General features: G+C 37.9%; 1 protein-coding gene across 1 annotated transcript in view; it reads left to right on the plus strand.

The window, feature by feature from the left end:
* The window catches only part of MAGT1 (magnesium transporter 1), a 60,326-nt gene that overhangs the window by 26,865 nt on the left and 11,976 nt on the right, over positions 1-21,485 (plus strand). The window contains exons 2-7 of the mRNA XM_080652820.1: positions 4,673-4,842; positions 8,520-8,637; positions 15,707-15,847; positions 16,346-16,486; positions 16,995-17,084; positions 17,699-17,762. Coding sequence (XP_080508946.1) covers positions 4,673-4,842; positions 8,520-8,637; positions 15,707-15,847; positions 16,346-16,486; positions 16,995-17,084; positions 17,699-17,762 — 724 coding nt within the window. The remainder of the gene's footprint in view (positions 1-4,672; positions 4,843-8,519; positions 8,638-15,706; positions 15,848-16,345; positions 16,487-16,994; positions 17,085-17,698; positions 17,763-21,485) is intronic.

Genomic DNA, 21,485 nt, shown 5'->3' on the forward strand with positions numbered 1-21,485 from the left:
CTAGTGGCTCGGTGCACAAATTCATGCATATTGAAAGGAAATTAATTAGAAGAAATATTTTAATATTGCTATTCACCCTTTCTTTATAATAGAAGTGTCAACCAAATTCGCGATCGACAATGACAGATGGAAACACACACGTGTGATTTGTGCCAATGAGAGCTTTATATGTATTGTGCATGCGCGATTCAACTTAGCCTTTTATAGATATAGAACAAACTTGCTTAATTAGACCTGCTTTCTGATTTAGCTGAACTTTTTCCAGCCCAGTGAAGCACCCCAACTTCTCTTTCAGGTAATTGTCAGCAACACAGCAGTAAATATCAACACAAAGCAGATTATTATTGTAGATCTGCAGGGAGAACAAAGGGTACATTATTTAACTACAGCAGCGGTGTTTGACTATATTCTGTGCAGTGAGAAAACCTGAAGTGATTTTCAATGTCCACCACATATTCTTTTCAGTCGGGTCAAGTTTCTAAGCTTTCTAAATCTCCATGTTCCAGCGAATGAAAAGAAAATAGGATTCTGCCCTAACCAGTTTGGCTCAGTGGACAGAGCGTTGGCCTGCAGACTCAAGGGTCCCAGGTTCGATTCTGGTCAAGGGCATGTACCTTGGTTGCGGACACATCCCCAGTACGAGGTGTGCAGGAGGCAGCTGATTGATGTTTCTCTCTCATCAATGTTTCTAACTCTCTATCCCTCTCCCTTCCTCTCTGTAAAAAAAATAAATAAAATATATTTTTTTTAAAAAAGAAAGAAAATAGGATTCTACCGAGTCTCCTATATACCGACTCCAGGACTTCTGTGAGGATCAAATGAGATGAAGCATGGGAAAACGCCTCACAGACATTTGGTTGCAGTGTAAAATGTTTCCACCTGGCTATGAAGCAAGTCGTGTTCCTGGGCTGAAAAAACTGCAAGGACGCTAGTCTCTAGGGAGAGGAACCCAGGCATTGCTATGTGATGTCATTACCTGGATGGACACTTAGCATATTAGCCTTTTATATATATAGATCCCTTTCAAGAAGAACAAAACGATTAATTAGTATTAAGTCTGCATTGAGATACTTGTCATCTGTACTTTTTATTTTATCTTTTCCTGTCTTACTATTCTTGCAAAGTTTGCATATAAGGGTAGAGATGAGGGGAAGGATAAATATGATTGCAGGAATTCAACTGAAATTCTTGTTAACTAACTGTACTTGTCTTCCATTACCTCATGATGATTGGCTATTAAAAAGAAACAAAAAAAATGCAGCTCTTTTTGTGTGTGTAGACGTAAATTTTCATCTATCTGGGATAAATGTTCAGGAATGCTGGATTGTATAGTTAGTGCATGGTTAGTTGCTTAATTTTTTAAAAAGTATTTTTTATTGATTTCAGAGAGGAAGGGAGAGGGGAGAGAGATAAAGAAACATCAGTGATGAGAGAGAATCATTGATCAACTTCCTCCTGCAAGCCCCACATTGTGGATTGAGCCCACAACCCGGGCATGGGTTGCAACGAGGAATCGAGCCGTGACCTCCTGGTTCATAGGTCAAGGCTCAACCATTGAATCATGCTGGCTGGAGAGTTGCTTAATTTTTTAAAAATATATTTTTATTGACTTCAGAGAGGAAGGGAGAGAGAGAGAGATAGAAACATCAATGATGAGAGAAAATCATTGATTGGCTGCCTCCTGCACGCTCCACACTGGGGATGGACCCCACAACCCAGGCATGTTCCCTTGACTGGAATCAATCCCGGGACCCTTCAGTCCGCAAGCCAATGCTCTATCCACTGAGCCAAACCGGCTAAGGCCAGTTGCATATTTTTTTTAAAAAAAACTGCCAAACTGTTTTCCAGCGTGGCTGTGCCATAGTACATTCCCACCAGCAATGTATGAGATCCAGTTTCTCTACATCGTCGCCAGCCGTTAGTATTTATTTTCACTATACTTTTACTAGGTGTATCGGTTAATAATGGCGGATTTTGTAATCAAAGAAAACAAGATAATTTCAAGAGAAACATCAAAAGTGCTTTATTCAAAGTAATGTACATCGGTAGCTACCCATTCCCATCTTTCAGGTAATTTGTGGATACCGTCCCAATAGAACTTGTATTGTTTTGAGGCAAACCATTCAGAGACCCAATTTTCCACTTCTTCATATGTTTTGAAGTGCTGCTCAGAAAGTGCGTGTGCCATCTATTAGAACAAGTGGTCATCTGAAGGAGCAAGGTCTGGTGAATATGGTGAGTGGGTTAATACTTCCCAGGCAAGATCTTTTAACGTGTCTTTAACTGGTTTTGAAGTGTGTGATGGTGCATTATCATGAAGCAAAATTACTTTGCCGTGTCTTCTGGCACATTCTGGTCGTTTCACGATCAAAGCGTGGTTCAAATTGATTATTTGTTGTCGGTAGCAATCAGTATTAATGGTTTCACCTGGTCTTAGAAGCTCGTAATACACCACACCTTCCTGATCCCCCCAAATGCAGAGCATTGTCTTCTTTCCGAAGCGATTTGGCCTTGTAGTCGATGTTGATGGTTGACCTGGATTTTGTGCATTTGGGATTCTCAAAATAAATCCACTTTTTTTAAAAAAAAATATATTTTATTGATTTGTTACAGAGAGGAAGGGAGAGGGATAGAGAGTTAGAAACATCAATGAGAGAGAACATTGATCAGCTGCCTCCTGCACACCCCCCAGTAGGGATGTGCCCGCAACCAAGGTATATGCCCTTGACTGGAATCGAACCCGGGACCCTTGAGTCCGCAGACCGACGCTCCATCCACTGAGCCAAACCGGTCAGGGCATAAATCCACTTTTCATCGCATCACAATTCGATGCAAAAAAAGACTTTGAAGCTGCTGAAACAACATTTTACTGATGACTTTTCAGTTTTCCATTTGTCTTTCGTTCAGTTGATGTGGCACCCATTTTCCTTCCTTTATAGTCTTTCCCATTGCTTCTAAATGATCAGAAATTGTTTGCTGAACAACGTTTACTCTTTCTGCAAGTTGTTTTTGAGTTTGACATGCATCTTCATCCAATAATGCTTGTAATTGTTGGTCTTCAAACTTTTTCGGTTGACCTGGACGTTCTTTGTCTTTCACATTGAAATCATCACTTTTAAAGCGTTTAAACCAGCGTTCACAAGTATCTTGAGATGGAGCATGTTCACCATAAGCTTCCCAAAGTATACGATAACTTTTTCTTCATAATAAAGTATTGAATTAAAACTTCCCACAAATGCTCTTTTTTTTGGCACAAAATTTGACATTTTTAAGCATAAAAGTTTCTATGATGTTAACACCTTTAGCAAATTTGACATATGAAGTTTTGAAGCTTGCTGTCAATACAACAAAATAGCATACATATCAAATTGCATATATATCAACATATGTGTAACTCCACCTATTGAAAAAAATCTGCATTATTAACTGGTACACCTAGTAGTTACAGGTGTGTAGTACTATTTCATTGTGCTCTTAATTTGTATATCTGAAATGGTTAACAATGTTGGACATCTTGGCATGTGTTTATTTCCTGTCTGTGGATCATCTTCAAGGAAATGTCTTAGTTTTTGCTCGTTTTCTAATTGGATTGTGTGTTTTTCACTTTTGAATTTTGATAGTTTTAAAAAATATATTCTAGCTACTAATCTTTGTGACATATGGTATGAAAATATTTTCTTTCACTCTGTAGCTTGTCTTTTCACCCTCTTCACAGGGTCTTTCACAGAGCAAAAGTTTTTCTGTTAATGGTATCCAGTTTATCAATTTTTTTTTTCTTTTTATGAATTGTGTTTTGGTGTCAGCTCTAAGAATTTTGCTGAGCCCTTGATCCTAAGCATTTTCTCCTAAAATTTTTATAGTTTAAATTTTTACATTTAACTATGTGATCCATTTTGAATTAATTTTTGTGTAAGATATGAAGTTTATTTCAAGATTCATATTTTTGGCTATGGATGTCCAGTTGCTCCAGAACCATTTGTGAAAAGGCTCCTTCTTCCTCTACTGCAGGGGTGGGGAACCTTTTCTTCTGCCAAGGGCCATTTGGATACTTATAACATCATTCACTTAATATGATTCACTTAATATTAATTTATGTTACTATGAAGAAAGCTCCTAGATTTATTGAATTTCCAGACCCACCTGCAATTGCCTTGGCAGGGCCAGACCAAATGACTTAGTGTGCTGGACATTTCCCACCTCTGCTCTACTGAGTTGCTTTTGCACTTTTTTGAAAACTTAGTTGGCTACACTTGTGTAAGTCTATTTCTGGGTTCTGTTGCATTGATCTGTGTGTCTATCCTTTCATCACCGCCACCCGGCCTTACTTATTATAGCTATATAATTGGTTTAACTCCATATTCTTTGAAATCTTTGGCAGATGAAAGGGTTTATGATTTTACGTTATTTTATTTATTAGTAAGTAAGTCATATCAAAAGTATAGTATTTCATTAAATCTCATCATAAAATAATCTAATTTTAAGAATAATTATCATCGTTAGGCCCAACTCCTAAATTTTACTTTTATGTCTCTCAAATTTTCTATTGAACTCTACTTGTTAGTCTTAGGGTTAAGTTGCCTAGATAAAAGGAACTTTATATGACAAGTTTATTTTTTTAATCTTTTTTTTACATGACAAGTTTAGAACAGCATGCTCCCTTTGTCTTTTTTAGATGGTGTTATCTGAAAAGGTTAGTCAACTGATGGAATGGACCAATAAAAGACCTGTAATAAGAATGAATGGAGACAAGTTCCGTCGCCTTGTTAAAGCCCCACCAAGAAACTACTCCGTTATTGTCATGTTCACTGCTCTCCAACTTCATAGACAATGTGTCGTGTGCAAGTATGAACCTTCAACTACACTTTAAAATTAAATACCTTATAAGATTTTAACCATTTTTCAATTCCATAGAACTAAATTAGTTTAGTGGGTACATTATGTGTATATCTTATTTAAGATATTTATACTAACACACAATACTACTGCTCTTTTATAGTCACTTCTTGGTTGTCCATATTAGTAGAGGGAACAAAGAGTATGAATAAAGTATTGGAGCCATCAGGAATAAATCTAACAATTATCTTCTAAATTGGTGTCAACTTATATAAATGTATGCCAATAGCATTGATGTAGTGTTTTATTATTTGTGTTTTCAACTTCATACTCTTGTTTTATCACAGCAGCCCCAGAAGGTAGTAAAGCAAATATTTTCTCAGTTTGGGAGAAACAAGTTCTAAAATTTTAACTGGTCTGCCCAAAGCTAGAGAGATTTATTAATACAATAATAGTGGCTACATCCAAGTTTGGAATTACAAGAGAACTTTTTTAGAAAATAAAGATGCATGATTTATGGTAGAGATGTTTCTTTTTTTCTAGATTATTTTGTAGTGATTGTAGGTCAATTTCACTTAAACTTTCATCAAATAATGGTTTATTGATTTATTTTACTGTTTCTGAATGATCTTAGGAATAAAGATATTTCTTTAAACAGAAGTGCTACGAATAATGAAAAATAGTGGATTTTTAGCTTTTTGTGGTATTTTTTAACTTATATTTTAAAATCAGTATGTGTGATCTGGGAATTTACTTTAAATGAAATGACAAAGCAGCCCTGTGAAGAACTTATTTAGTAAAAACCTTGGAGGCTTTCCAAATTCTGACAGCCTGGGCTCATGTGAAGGAATAATCAGCCTCCTTTCACAATACTGTGTTATGCTACCCTAACCCTTGCTAACTCTTATTAAAGGATTTTTTTCCTTGGAGGTAGGAGATAGTCAAGGTACTTGGTACCAAAGTGCTTGTTTTATGGGGTATATGGTGAATATAAATTAAAAGTAAACAGAAGAAAGAAAAAGAGTAGTAGGTATTAATCATGAATAAATTTAAAATCTAGAGTTACCCTTCAGTCAATTCACTTACTGGCAATCAACAGTGTACAAAAATGTCAGGGAACAAACACAGACTCCTTCATAATTTTGTATTAAATGCAAATTAATGAAATTCTTATTAACCTAAGTTTTTATTTGTATCTTACTTTCTCTAAGACCAAATTTAAAATTAGCTCACATTTTCCTAATATCTTTCAAAAAATAAAATTAAGCAATAGCAGTATGTATTATACTATACTAGAGGCCCAATGCACAAAATTCCTGCAAGCTGCTCAGCCCTTGCAGCCCCGGCTTCACCTGGAAGATCGTCCAGAAGGTCGTTGGGCTGTCCAGTCTAATTAGCATATTATGCTTTTATTATTATAGACTAGGGGCCCAGTGTACAAATTCGTGCACCTTGAAAGGAACTGTGGGTCACAAGGCTGCGGTGGGCACACGGACGGGTCTCAGCCCATTCTCCGTACCCCTGCCCAGCCCCTCCCACCACAGCCCCCAGTCCCCTGTCTGCCAGCAGCGCCACTCCCACACGCTGACAGCGCCAGCCCCGCTTACACCTGCTGACAGTGCGGAGCAATCGGGACTTGCTATGGGAGCATTTGGGACTTGCTGTGGGTGTAAGTGGGGGCAGCGCCAGCAGCGGGTGCAAGCAGCGGCTCTGGTGTTGACAGTGGGTGCCAGCGGGGCTGGAGCTGGCAGCAGGTGCAAGCACCAGGCAGGACTGCGGTGCGTGGGAGCAAAGAATTTTCAGTAACCACCAGAGGCTCGCCCCAATGACAGCAACCGGTGCCCCACCTTGCTCTAGCGCCCCTGCTCACCTGCTCCACCATCCCTCCACGGCCAACACCCGCCATGTTCCGCGCGCGCCTCTGGTGGTCAGCGCACTTCATAGTGACTGGTTTTTTGGTTGTTCTGCTGTTCGGTCTATTTGCATATTAGGGTTTTATATATATAGATATTTGGTGCTATTAGGATGAGAAGTATAAGAGAGATACCCTACCCTCATCATCTGGTTAGGGCAGTGGTCGGCAAACTGCGGCTCACGAGGCACCCCGCGGTTTGCCGCTCTGTTGACTAATGAGTTTGCCGACCACTGGGTTAGGGAAATGAGTTCCACACATGAAAATTTTACTGGCAATATAAGAAAATTTAGGATAAGTACTCTATGAATTGTGTACATAGTAAGTACTGTAAAATTCAGGAAGGACATATAACAGGAGTAGTTAGGGCTGGCCTAATGGAGAAGATAGGACTTGTATTAGGGCTAGACAGATGGATCAGATTTAGATAGAGGTAGAAGCAATGCCATGTGCAAGGGTAAACAGATAAGAATAAATAAAAAGCTGCAGTTAAGATATCTTGTTTGAGATTGGTAGAAAGGCAACTTAAAAGCTAGATGCATTATTTGGACCTAGATGATTAAGAACATTGAATAACCAGTGAAAGAGCTTGGAGACTGTGTTCTGAAGGTAATAGAAAAGCAACAGTTTCCAAGGAATTTCTTGGAGGAGAAGAAACTAGATATTAAGGATTTGATGTTGATAATAGCAATGAAAATAAATGGGAAGGGGTTGAGAAAATCACAAATGAAGAATTGTCAGATCTCAGAAACTGAAAACATATGGGCAATAAGGGAAAAGTCAATCCTGGAGTCCACTAGTGTTAATAAATGGGGTCCCTCCCTTTCTCTAAAAAAAAAAAGAAAGAAAAAAAAATTCAAACATGAATTGAGTTTCAGTTAATCTCAATTCCCTAGTTTCTTCTTATTTTTCACCCTAATAGTTCATCTGACTATAGTTTTATTTACTAAGTAGCATTTTGTACTTTCGATTTTTAAAACGGATTAAGCCTATATAATAAAAGGCTAATATGCAAATTGTCCCCTTGACCTGGAATTCTACCAGGGGGCGGGGCTGGCTAGCCAACCTCCCACATCCCCTCCCCTTGGCTGGCCCAGCCCCATCAGCCCTAATTGGGGCGGGCCGTTCGGACCCCACCAGTGCACAAATTCGTGTACTGGGCCTCTAGTATTATCATATACTTTACCTAGGAAAATACTTCAGTCTTGTATTTGAACTCTTAGAAGTAAATTGTTGTAGTCCGGCCAGTGTGGCTCAGTGGTTGAGCGTCAACCCATGAACCAGGAGATCATGGTTCAATTCCTGGTCAGGGCACATGCCCAGGTTGTGGGCTCAATCCCCAGTAGGGGCCGTGCAGGAGGCAGCTGATCAATGATTCTCTCTCATCATTGATGTTTCTATCTCTTTCTCCCTCTCCCTTACTCTCTCTGAAATCAATAAAAACATTTTTTTAAAAATTGTGGTAGAGACAATTAGGTGGATTTTCCAGTGACTACTGAAGGGCTTTAAGATAAGAAATAGGCACAAAGTATGAAGTATAGACAGGTAATTACTACTTTCTATTGAAATCTCCAACAGTTGGGGTAAGACTTCTCTTATGCCAAAACAATGACAGACTTTGTCAGCGTTTGTCCTAACCCCATCAGCAGAAACTGACTTGCCCCCCACCATTGGAAAATTACTGTTGAGTCTTTGGATCTGTTTTACTTCTAATAAACTAGATTGCTTTTAAAAATGTTTTATGTTTTATCTTCACAAATCTGATTACATCCAGGCAAGCAGATGAAGAATTCCAGATCCTGGCAAACTCCTGGCGATACTCCAGTGCATTTACAAACAGGATATTTTTTGCTATGGTGGATTTTGATGAAGGCTCTGATGTATTTCAGATGGTAAGATCTTTGGTTTATTCTATTAAGTAGGAATAGGCGCCCTGACTGGTTTGGTTCAGTGGCTAGAGCGTCGGCCTGCGGACTGAGAGGTCCCAGGTTCGATTCCGGTCAAGGGCATGTACCTTGGTTGCAGGCATATCCCCAGTGAGGGGTGTGCAGGAGGCAGCTGGTCGGTGTTTCTCTCTCATCGATGTTTCTAACTCTCTATCCCTCTCCCTTCCTCTCTGCAAAAAATCAATAAAATATATATATTTTTTAAAAAAGTAGGAATAGGCAAACTATGGATAAAGTGAAATACATCTTTTTCAATGGCCACAAGAAGTTAAATATGACTTGTTTTATGTAAGATCTAGAGTACTTAGTAAAATAAAAACTGAACTTGAGCTAGCCATGAAATGTAATAGTCAGTGCTTAACCTAATAGAATATGGAAATTGGGTTGTAATTAAGTAATAGACACACACACACAATTGTGGTAAATATACATAATAAAAATTACCATTTTAAACATTTTTAGTTGACAATTTATCAAGTAACTTTTTATAATAGTACCTACCTTGTAGGTTCTTTTTTTTTTTTTTACATATTTTATTGATTTTTTATAGAGAGGAAGGGAGAAGGATAGAGAGCTAGAAACATCGATGAGAGAGAAACATCGATCAGCTGCCTCCTGCACACCTCCCACTGGGGATGTGCCCACAACCAAGGTACATGCCCTTGACTGGAATCGAACCCGGGACCCTTCAGTCCGCAGGCCGACGCTCTATCCACTGAGCCAAACCGGTTTCGGCTATCAAGTAACTTTTTAAATCAGCATTAATCCATCATTATACCATCATTGTAATGAAGTTTTTAGTAGAGTTAGGTACTGTACTTGTCTTTACGCCCTGCTTCTTTCTTGTCTTAGTGGAAAAGCTCCTTGTTCAAAGCTTCACCCCTTTCATGTGCCCTGGATCCCATATGTATGAGCTCTGTCAATCATGACCTCTCTCACCTATATTTTTTTAATTGATTTCAGAGAGGAAGGGTGACGGGGAGAGAGATAGAAACATCAGTGATGAGAGAGAATCATTGATCAGCTTCCTCCTGCAAGCCTCACACTGGGGATTGAGCCAGCAACCCGGGCACGGGCTACAACTAGGAATCGAACCGTGACCTCCTGGTTCATAGGTCGATGCTCAACCACTGATCTACACCATTCAGGCTCACCTGTATTTTTAAAAAAATGAAGTGTATTTACCCAGCTGGTGTGGCTTAGTGGTTGAGCAGAAAGCAGCTGATCAATGATTCTCTCTCATCATTGATGTTTCTATCTCGCCCTCTCCCTTCCTCTTTGAAATCAATAAACATTTTAAAAAATGAAGTTTATTTTTTAAAATATATTTTTATTGATTTCAGAGAGGAAGGAAGAGGGAGAGATAGAAACATCAATGTTGAGTGAATCATTGATCAGCTGCCTCCCGCAAGCCCCCCACTGGGGATCGAGCCCACAACCCGACATGTGCTTTTCACCAGAATCGAACCTGGGACTTTTCAGTTTGCAGGCCAATGCTCTATCCACTGAGCCAAACCAGCTAGGGCTGAAGTCTATTTTTTTAAGGAGCAACTTAAGGTTCACTACAGAATTGAGGGGTAAATACAGAGATTTCCTATATACCCCCTACCTCAAACATGGATAGCTTTCCCCACTATCAACATTCCCACCAGAGTAGTACATTTTTTACAGTTGATGAGCCTACATTGACACATCATAAACACCCAAAAGTACACAGTTTACAGTACGTTTAACTCTTGGTATTGTATAGTCTACTGGTTTGGACAAATGTATAATGACAGTTGTCCATCAATATGGTATCATAAAGAGTATTTTTATTGTCCTAAAAATCATCCATACCTTGCCAGTCCATCCCTCCCTTCTAACTGTTGGTAACCATTGATATTTTACTGTTGTTATAGTTTCGCCTTTTCCAGAATGCCATATAGTTAGAATCATACAGTATGTAGACTTTTCTGATTGCCTTCTTTCACTTAGTAATATGTATTTAAAGTACCTCCATGTCTTTTTATGGCTTGATAGCTCATTTCTTTTTTTTTAAATATATTTTATTGATTTTTTTACAGAGAGGAAGGGAGAGGGAGAGAGAGTTAGAAACATCAATGAGAGAGAAATATCGATCAGCTGCCTCCTGCACACCCCCTACTGGGGATGTGCCTGCAACCAAGGTACATGCCCTTGACCGGAATCGAACCTGGGACCCTTGAGTCCACAGGCCGACGCTCTATCCACTGAGCCAAACCGGTTAGGGCTAGCTCATTTCTTTTTATTGATGAATAATATTCCATTGTCCAGATATACCAGAGTTTGTTTATTCATTCACTCACTAAAGGTCATCTTGGTTGCTTCCAAGTTTTGGAAGACTGCCAAACTATCTTCAGTGTGGCTGTACCATTTTGCATTCCCAGCAGCAATGAATGAGAGTTCCCATTACTCCACATCCTCATCAACATTTGGTGGTGACATGTTCTGCATTTTGGCCATGCTAGTGGGTGTGTAGTGGTATCTCACTGTTTTAATTTGCATTTCTTTGGTGATATATTATGTGGGACATCTTTTCAAATGATTATTTGCCATTTGTATATTTTCTTTGGTGACATGTCCCTTAAGATCTTGGGCCCATTTTTTAAAAAAATTATCTTAATTGTTTAAAGTGTTACAGATATCCTCTCCTCGTCCAATTGACTCCCTCCCTCTGTACCCGGCCCCCCTCAGGCTATTACTGCTTTATTGTCTGTGTCTATTGGTTATGCGATTGGACCCATTTTTTAATTGGTTTGTTTTCTTATTGTAGTGTTTTAAGAGTTCTTTGTATATTTTATTTTATTATATAAATTTTTTAAATGTTTTTATTGATTTTTTTAGAGAGAGAGGAAGGAAGAGGGCTAGAGACATAGAAACATTGATGAGAGAGAGAATCATTGATCGGCTGTCTCCTACATGCCTCCTACTGAGAATCGAGCCCACAACCTGGGCATGTGCCCTGACTGGAAATTGAACTGTGACCTCCTGGTTCATGGGTTGATGCTCATCCAACTGAGCCACACTGGCTGGGCTGCTTTCAGTTCTTTAGATATATAACCAGAAGTGGAATTCCTAGATCAGATGGCATTTCTGTTCATAATTTTTAATTTTTATTATTTTTAAATATATATTTTTATTGATTTCAGAGAGGAAGGGAGAGAGAGAGAGAGAGAGAGAGAGAGAGAGAGAGAGAGAGAGAGAGAAAGAGAAACATCAATGATGAGAGAGAATCATTGCATACTATTTAACATAGTGGCTGCACCATTTTGTATTCCAGCAGTACACAGGGGTTCCAGATTGTCTATATCCTTACCAACACTTACTTTCTGGTTTTTATTTTTGTTTTTTGTAATAGTAGCCATCCTAATGGTGTGAGGTAATAGTCATTGTGGTTTTGATTTGTATTTCCCTAAGGATTAGTGAGATAGAGCATCTTTTCATGTACTTATTGGCCATTTGTATATCTTTTCTGGAGAAATGTCTATTCAGATCCTTTACCTAGTTTTTAGTCAGGTTGTTTTTTTGTTGAATTATAGGAGTTCTTTATATATATTGGATACTAACCCCTTATCAAATATATGATTTGCAGATATTTTCTACCATTTCATAGATTGCCCTTTCATTCTTTTTTTAAAATATATTTTTATTGATTTCAGAGAGGAAGGGAGAGGGAGAGAGAGACAAAAACATCAATGATGAGAATCACCAATTGGCTGCCTCCTGCATGCCCCCCACTGGGGATTGAGCCCACAACCCAGGCATGCGCCCTTGACCAGAATCAAACCTGGGACCCTTCAGTCCATAGGCCAACGCTCTATCCACTGAGCCAAACCAGCCAGGTTTGATTGTGTCTTCAGCCTACAGGATAGTTTTAAGGTGCTTATTTTAGTATAAAGATGTTACATTAGTAATCATGGAAATACAAGCTACAATAATAGTGATATACAATATTTACACATTAGATCAACTTTTGGCAAAAATGTGGGGAAACAGGTAATTTCCTACATTAATGGGTAGAAATATAAATTGGTACAGTTATTTTGGAAGGCAAATTGGCTCTATCCATTTTAACTTAAAATGTCCCTGCCCTTTGATCCAGCAGTTCCATTTCTATAGAAACACTGTCACAGGTATACCAAGTATACAGGGAGATAAATACATGGCTGTTCATTGCAACATTATTTTTTAATAGAAAAAAACTCTTAATGTCCAACAATAACACAATTAATAAAATATGAGTGAAGCTTATATATATATATATATATATATATATATATATATATATACTAGAAGCCTGGTGCACGAAATTCGTGCAGTGTGTGTGTGTGTGTGTGTGTGTGTGTGTGTGTGTGTGTGTGTGTGTGTGTCCCTCAGCCCAGCCTGGACCCTCTCCAATCCCAGGGGCAGTTGCACATCCTTAGCGCTGCTGCCACCCCAGCTGTGCTCGCCAGCTGTGAACCATGAGCCCGGCTCCTGTGTTGAGCATCTGCCCCCTTGTGGTCAGTGCGCATTGTAGCGATGGGTCGTTCCACCATTCTGTTGATTTGCATATTACCCTTTTATTTTATATATTTTATATATTTTATTTTATCATGGATAGATCTATCAAACACGGATAAGTAAAAAAAAGCAAATTGGCCCAGCCGGTGTGGCTCAGTAGCCCAGTGGTTGACTATTGACCTATGAACCAGGAGGTCATGGTTCAATTCCCAGCCAGGGCACATGCCTGGGTTGCAGGCTCGATCCCCAGTAGGGAGCGTGCAGGAGGCAGCCGATCAATGATTCTCACTCATTATTGATGTTTCTATCTTTCCTCCTTTCCTGTCTGAAATAAATAAAACTATATTAATAAAATAAAACAAACAAAGCAATATTACATGTTTTCTGTTGGTACTTACATATGTATATGGATAAATTCAGAAAAGTCTAGAAATGGTAATAGTGGTGCAGGAATGGACTGGGGTTGGTCCTTACAACCCTATGATTTTTTAAAACTCCTGGTTCATAGGTCGATGCTCAACCACTGAGCCACACCGCCTAGGCAAGTATGCAGTCTCCATTTTTTGTCCTTGGTTATTAGGGTTTTCCAGCTAGTCTTCAGTTGACTTTTCAGGATAGTTTTTCTGTATTTTAGTTGTATTTCCAATTTGGTCCTGGGAGAGTGTCAGTGTAGCTTCCACTTACTCTGTCACCATTTTTAATCCTTCTAGACATATTTTTAAAGAAATCCAAAGGTGGGCCCTAACTGGTTTGGCTCAGTGGATAGAGCGTCAGCCTGCGGACTGAAGGGTCCCAGGTTCGATTCTGGTCAAGGGCATGTACCTTGGTTTCGGGCACATCCCAAGTGGGGGGCGTGCAGGAGGCAGCTGATCGATGTTTCTCTCTCATCGATGTTTCTCACTCTCTATCCCTCTCCCTTCCTCTCTGTAAAAAATCAATAAAATATATATTTAAAAAAAGAAAAAAAAAAAAGAAATCCAAAGGTGGTATAGCTAAACAAATATTGAAGAGTTTGGCTTAAAATTTGGGCAGCAGTTTGGTGGAGTGAACACTGTCCTTAGCTTTGCAGGCTGAGAAATTGAATTTTAACAGTGTAGTCAGAATTTAGCTAACTCTGGAGACTTTGTGCACACTCACCAAATCATAAAAATCCATGCCAGGCCAGTGTGGTTCAGTGGTTGAGCGTCAACCCTTGAACCAAGAGGTCATGGTTCAATTCCTGGTTAGAGCACATTCCCCGGGGGGTGATGCAGGAGGCAGCCAATCAATGATTTTCATCATTGATGTTTCTATTCTTCTCTCACTTCCTCCCCCAGAAATCAATAAAAACATTTTTTTACAAGTCCATAGGCGTTGGTAGCCAAAAAGCTAATCTATTAATTCCCTGTCTTATACTGCCAGGGAGTCCAAAGTAATCATACCCACTAATTAGTATACCCTCTCCACTATGGATAAGTCTAAACAATTATGTTTAGAATGGTTTTATTGTAAGTATAGAATCAAAGCAAGGAAGTTGGGTTATTATATTGGCTGATATCTTTTAATTATAATTGTTTTATACTAGCTAATCTTCATTTTAGAGTTACCTGCTGAGTGAACCTGAATGTTTGCATCTGATGGTCCAGCATCTTTTCCCTGGACTTAGTCAGACTTTCTGTTTTTCACAAGTACAGTTAGGTCAGGAAAGATAGAATGCAGATAAGTCAGTCATGGTTTCTTTATTTTAGCAATTCCAGTGTTGTCTTCTTAAACATATCATGGTTTCATCATAGAGTATTGAGAACTGTGGTGCTTATCAGTAAACATTTATGAACCTTTTAGAATTAACTATTTCTGCTTATGGCTGCCATTTTGTATTGGTTTTCATTGCAATCTTAGAGCCCTATCTTACAGTTTCTTTCTAATTGAGAATGTACTCTATTTGGATCTTACCTCAGCTACATAAGACAGTTTTAGTTCTAATAAATGTATTCTTTTTTAAAATATATTTTATTGAATTTTTACAGAGAGGAAGGGAGAGGGATACAGAGTTAGAAACATCAATCAGGTGCCTCCTGCACACCCCCCCACCGGCGATGTGCCTGCAACCAAGGTACATGCCCTTGACCGGAATCGAACCTGGGACCTTTGAGTCTCCAGGCCGACGCTCTATGCACTGAGCCAAACCAGTTAGGACAAATGTATTCTTTTTTGCATAATCTCAGAACAGATTAAAATGTTGGCGGTATGGGCGATTTTCCATTCTGAAGGAGTAAAATGTAGGTTTCTTAGCTAGGAGTTTCTATTTGGTCAGCAGTGTGCTAATTATGGTTACAGGCAGCGTTTGATTTGAATCCTGGCTCCGCCATTTACCATTTTCCTCAGGCAAGTCACTTAACCTACTTAAACCTGGGCTTCCCCATCTTTATAAAATGCCTAATTTTCAAGATAATATTTGCTGTTACTTCTTTTCCTTGATAACTTATATTTTCATGGACTTCTTTTTATTTAGCTAAACATGAATTCAGCTCCAACTTTTATCAACTTTCCTGCAAAAGGGAAACCCAAAAGAGGTGATACGTATGAGTTGCAGGTGCGTGGTTTTTCAGCTGAGCAGATTGCCCGGTGGATTGCTGACAGAACTGATGTCACTGTAAGTTTCCCTACTTTGTAGAAAGTTACTTTGCCATTATCCACTTGGAATCTTACTGGGAATATCCTAATTGGTCTAGTCCCCATATCACTGAGGTGGTAATAAGTAGTTTGGCAGTCCCTTCATAAGTAGCATTTAACAGAATCATCATGATGAAAGAGTGAAATTAAAAAACATCCTTTGTTATTGAATTCAGAATGGAAACCACTCTTTTGACATTATTAAGTCCGTGGACTATCTAGTTGTACTTGGCAAATACTTATTAATGAAAAGTATTATGTTGTAGTTAAACAGACTATTGTACTTACTCCAGCCCATTTTAAGATACATTGTAGAGCCAAGCATGTAGACTCTCATGATTAGGATGAAAATAAAAAAATGTAATTTTCCCTGAAAGTAAACACACTGATTTGATTGCTTCCATTTCAAATTATGTTGACCTATGTAATTAGTGAATCAATTTCATAATTTAAAACGTTTTTCTCTCCTTTCCATTAGATTAGAGTAATAAGACCTCCAAATTATGCTGGTCCCCTTATGTTGGGATTGCTTTTAGCTGTTATTGGTGGACTTGTGTATCTCCGAAGAAGCAATATGGAATTTCTCTTTAATAAAACTGGATGGGCTTTTGCAGCTTTGGTGAGTGAATTTTAGAAGAAAATTGCATGAATAAAACTAATATTGTATTGGTAGGTAGCATTTTGTTTATTTCTTACTGTGGAAAGGATTTTATATATTTTTATTTTATTCCTTAAAATCAGTTTTTCTCCTCCATTATATCATTAGGATGGCCAGAGCTTGGAGAGTACCAATTTTTTTGTTCAACCTAAATGATAGACTGTCACCTCTAGAAAATCTGCAGTTTTTTTTAAAAAAATATTCTTTTAAAGGACTTTTCAATATTCAATTTTAAAACTTGTATCAGCTTATTTATAATTTTTAAATGGTGTTTTCCTTTTGAAGTAAATATTATTTATTCTTGTGATCCTTGTGAAATATAAGCCTTAATTAAGAAATAATTTATCTGAAAAAATGTGTTCTTCATGTATTACTTAAGCAGATGTGCTTTTCATATGCTTATCAATTTAATCAAGGTGGGAACAACTGCACCATGTTAAAAAGTATGTCATTATTTTTTGTTTCCTAGTGTTTTGTGCTTGCTATGACATCTGGTCAAATGTGGAATCATATAAGAGGACCACCATATGCTCATAAGAATCCCCACACAGGACATGTGGTAAGGAAAGTCCAGGATTTCTTTTTATTGTATACCAAAGTTAACCTTAATAATGATTAGCCTGTGAGACCAGTGTCAGCATATGAGAGAACTAGATTTAGTTCTGGATTTTCAATCTTTCTGTTTACGAGCTTCAGTTGCTAAAAAGAAGATGCAGTGCTCTTAAAAGTTCCTTATGCTATTTGGTGTGTCCTTTTGAATAATCTAGCTAAGAATGAAAGTCAACCTTCAGCTAAATACAATATTTGATCAAGTACTTGAGCCTCTACTGTTTCTAGGCACTGTGCTATATATTATTAGATATAGTGATAAACAAGAAAAATATGATCCCTATCATCATGGACCTTACATTATGTACCTCACGATTTTATATACGGAAATACTAGTTTTCTCGTGATTCTTTTGTTGAAAAGATAGTATAAGTACAATGAAAAGATAAAAATTTTAAATAACACAGAAATAGCTTTTATTTATGATGAATGCCACAGACCTAATGCTTACATACATAAGGTGAATCAATTTCATAGAGTTTGAAAATAGCCCATTTTAGGATTAGGATACCAATATTTAATGGATATTTAAAGACTTAATTTTGTCTCTTTTTTTCCTCCCAGAATTATATCCATGGAAGCAGTCAAGCCCAGTTTGTAGCTGAAACACATATTGTTCTTCTATTCAGTATCCTCTTTATAATAAGTCCTTGGTGCTGTGTTTTTGTCTTTTTTCTCACATTATAGTATTCTCTCTACAGTTTGGTTGAGGCTACTCTCTTATTAATGCAAGTCATAATATCTTTGTAGTCATATTACTATATCATCTATCTTTAGCCTAATCAACTGAAGACCACCAGGGACAAACATGCACTCTGATAAAGCCAGGTTTATTGGCCCTTGCTATAAGATAGATTGCATGTCAGGGGAACCAAGGGACATCTTACCTTAGGAAAGATAGGGTTCTAGGATTTGGGCAAGGGGTGGGGCTTAGGTGAAATGTAGATGAAACAATGTCTTGATAAGCTCAAAGCAATACCTGGCTAAGTGTAAAGGGGGTCAGCCTCAGGTTGGGACTGTGAAGTAGACAGGGTTCTGTTTCCTGGAAACTACTACTATCTCTCTCCCTTCCTCTCTGTAAAAAGTCAATAAAATATATTTTTAAAAAAAGAAAAAGAAAAAAGTCAAAACCCCTGGAAATACCACCTTTAATAAATGTTCATGTATAGGGGTGGGCAAAAGTAGGTTTATAGTTGTTCATAATAAATACAATAATTAATAAATAATAATATAAGAATAAACTGTGTTGCACATACAACTGTAAACCTACTTTTGCCTATCCCTTGTAAATCTTTCCCCATTTTATTATGTCAGTGTTTTTTTTTTAATATATTTTTATTGATTTCGGAGAGGAAGGAGAGGGAGAGAGAGAATCATTGATCGGCTGCCTCCTGCACACGCCCCACTGGGGATTGAACCCACAACCTGGGCATGTGCCCTTGGCTGGAATCAAACCCAGGACCCTTCAGTCCGTAGGCCAATGCTCAATCCACTGAGCCAAACTGGTTAGGGCTATGTCAGTGATTTAATAGAGATATTTTAAGGAAAACATTCTGGAAAAAAACATTTAAGTCTTTTTTTTTTTTTTTTTTTTTGAAGAACATTTGGGGAAATTATATTTTCTTAAAATAATATTATATAATATGGAAAATAAATTTACCTGCTTAAAATTCAGTCTGTAGTCAGAAGACTTCATCTATTCAGCCGTGGAATGGTGAGCTGAAAAGTATAATATGTAATAAGGCCCAATGATGAGAAAGAAGATTGAAAAAAATATATTGCCTTAACTTCATGTTTTTTTCTCCAATTCTAAAATTTATTTATTTTTATTCAATTTATTTAAACTGAAAAACAAACAACAAACAGTTTACCCATTTCTCCCACTTTCTACCCCTTGCCTTGGGCAACCACCAACCTGTTCTCTATATCCAAAAGCTTGGTTGGATATAGAGATAGAGATAGAGATATATATAGAGAGATTCCACAATCAGAGATCATATAGTATTTGTTTTTATCTTCTTTATTTTAAATTATTTCAAAATTTATGTTGAAAATGTTCATTTATGATTTGGTAGATTAACCAGTTATTATACCATGGAAAACTTTCAGTATCTGGAAATGGCCTTAAATAATTATATTTTAAAATTGAATAGTGGAGCAGAATGGCAGTTAAAATTGTAACATGTGTTAATTGATTTTCAGTTTGTTGGTTTTTTAGCTTTGTCCTAAAATATAAAATATAATCATGTAAGTTTAAGAAACTGAAATTTTCTTACTTTTCCCTTCTGCCTAAAGGTTAAACAGTTTAAGATCTCACATACATTTGAAACATATTGTAAGCCTGTTAGAATATAGAATTTCTCATAAATTTGGTTAATAGTATGCAAAATGAGGATTTTTTTTTTCAGGGTGAAATTTTTTTCTCTACTTTGTTTTTGCTTTGTTGGTAGTTATTGGGAAGATGCTATCTTCTGAGTGATTATTTGCTAAATGCTGTGAATGCATGATTTGTCTAAGGAGCTTGTAGTACTGGGACAAGTAGATGTACACCTTAAGTACTGTGTGCTAGGTATAATGGTGAGATAATTAATAAAGCTATTTAATTTTGTTAGATGTAGGGAACTTTGTATTATACTTACTCCCCCCCCTTTTTTAAAATATATTTTATTGATTTTTTACAGAGAGGAAGAGAGAGGGATAGAGAGTTAGAAACATCGATGAGAGAGAAACATCGATCAGCTGCCTCCTGCACACCTCCTACTGGGGATGTGCCCGCAACCAAGGTATATGCCCTTGACTGGAATCGAACCTGGGACCTTTTAATCCTCAGGCCGACGCTCTATCCACTGAACCAAACCGGTCAGGGCCCTCCTTTTTTTACTGTACACAAAGCCTAAAGGCTCAAAACTCAAAGTTTGATAAGAATTTTTTAAAATGTTGATAAGAATTAATATAATGAGACTATTCTAAGTAGTAATGATTTGGGAAAATATCCACCTACTCATCATCCTATCTAATAAAAGGGTAATATGCAAATTAACCATGACTTCATCACAAAGATGGTGGCGCCCATGGCCACAAGATGACGGCACCCAGTCTCCTCAGTCCTGCCGGAGTCTCCCAGTCCTCAGGGGGCGGCTGCTGAGAGCAGGCAGCGTGAGCAGCCTTGCAGAATGCTTGCTTTGTAACCGATCTGCCCCCGCCCCTGGGGAGGGCCTCTGGGCAGCAGGCGCAGAGCAGCCAGGGCCTCTGGGGAACAGGGTGGCCGGCTTGCATGGAGAGGAAACGGCGGGCCTGCCTCCCACTGAAGCAGTGCCGCTCCGGGCAGCGCGCTGCAGTTCCCGCCAGCTCCCGCAGAAGCAGCGGGTGGCCTACTGTGCGCGATATCGCACGATGGGCTACTAGTTTTTAATATTCTACAATTTGTTGCATGATTAATAAAGCAAATTGTATAATGATTTGCCTGCTCTACTGAGCAAGTTTTAAAATTATATTTTAAACTTTTAAATTTGAAGTATTGTATTCATGCAGAAAAGTTTACAATTCATAAGTGTACAGTTTCACAAATTTTCATGAAGTGAACACAATTGTGTAACCAGCACCCAGATGAAGAAATAAAATTTTACTCACATCCCAGAGTACCCTTCCATCTCATCACCCCTCCTGATCATTCCCTTTCTGCCCAAAGTTAACTACTATTCTGATTGTTAACACCATGAATTAGTTTTACCCAATTTTTTAACTTTACATAAATAGACTCATACATTGAATATATTTAAATTAAATAAAGTAGAAGCTGTACTAAGACATAAACAAGGTCTATAACTATAGGTTGTTCTGAACTCAGAAATGACTTTTTAAAATTGTCTTTATTGCTTATGATATTAATCATAATTATAGTTATACTTGAAAAAAACAATAAGGTAGCAATATGGAATTTTTTCACCTGTAATCTAAAACACTATTATTAAACTATGTATTTATTTTTTGCATATCTTCTTGCATTCTTTGCTCATATTCTTTGTATTTTTACAATGAGGGGTGGGAGGGAGGGGTTCTTTTTTTATAGTTAGAGACATACTTTAGCCCAGCCAGTGTTGCTCGGTGGTTGAGCATTGATTGACCCATGCAGCAAGAGGTCACTGGTTCTATTCCCGCTCTGGGTACATGCCCAGGTTTCAGGTTCAATCCCTGGTAGGAGGCATGCAGGAGGCAGCCAATCAATGTTCTCCTTCATAGATGTTCTCTCTCATTGATGATTCTGTCTACCCCTTCCCCTTCTCCTGCCTCTAAAAAAAATCTATGAAAACATTTTTTTTAAAAAAGACATACTTTAACTGTAGTTTGGTTT

Source organism: Plecotus auritus, assembly GCF_963455305.1.
Source record: "Plecotus auritus genome assembly, chromosome: X".
NCBI classification, from domain to species: Eukaryota; Metazoa; Chordata; class Mammalia; order Chiroptera; family Vespertilionidae; genus Plecotus; species Plecotus auritus.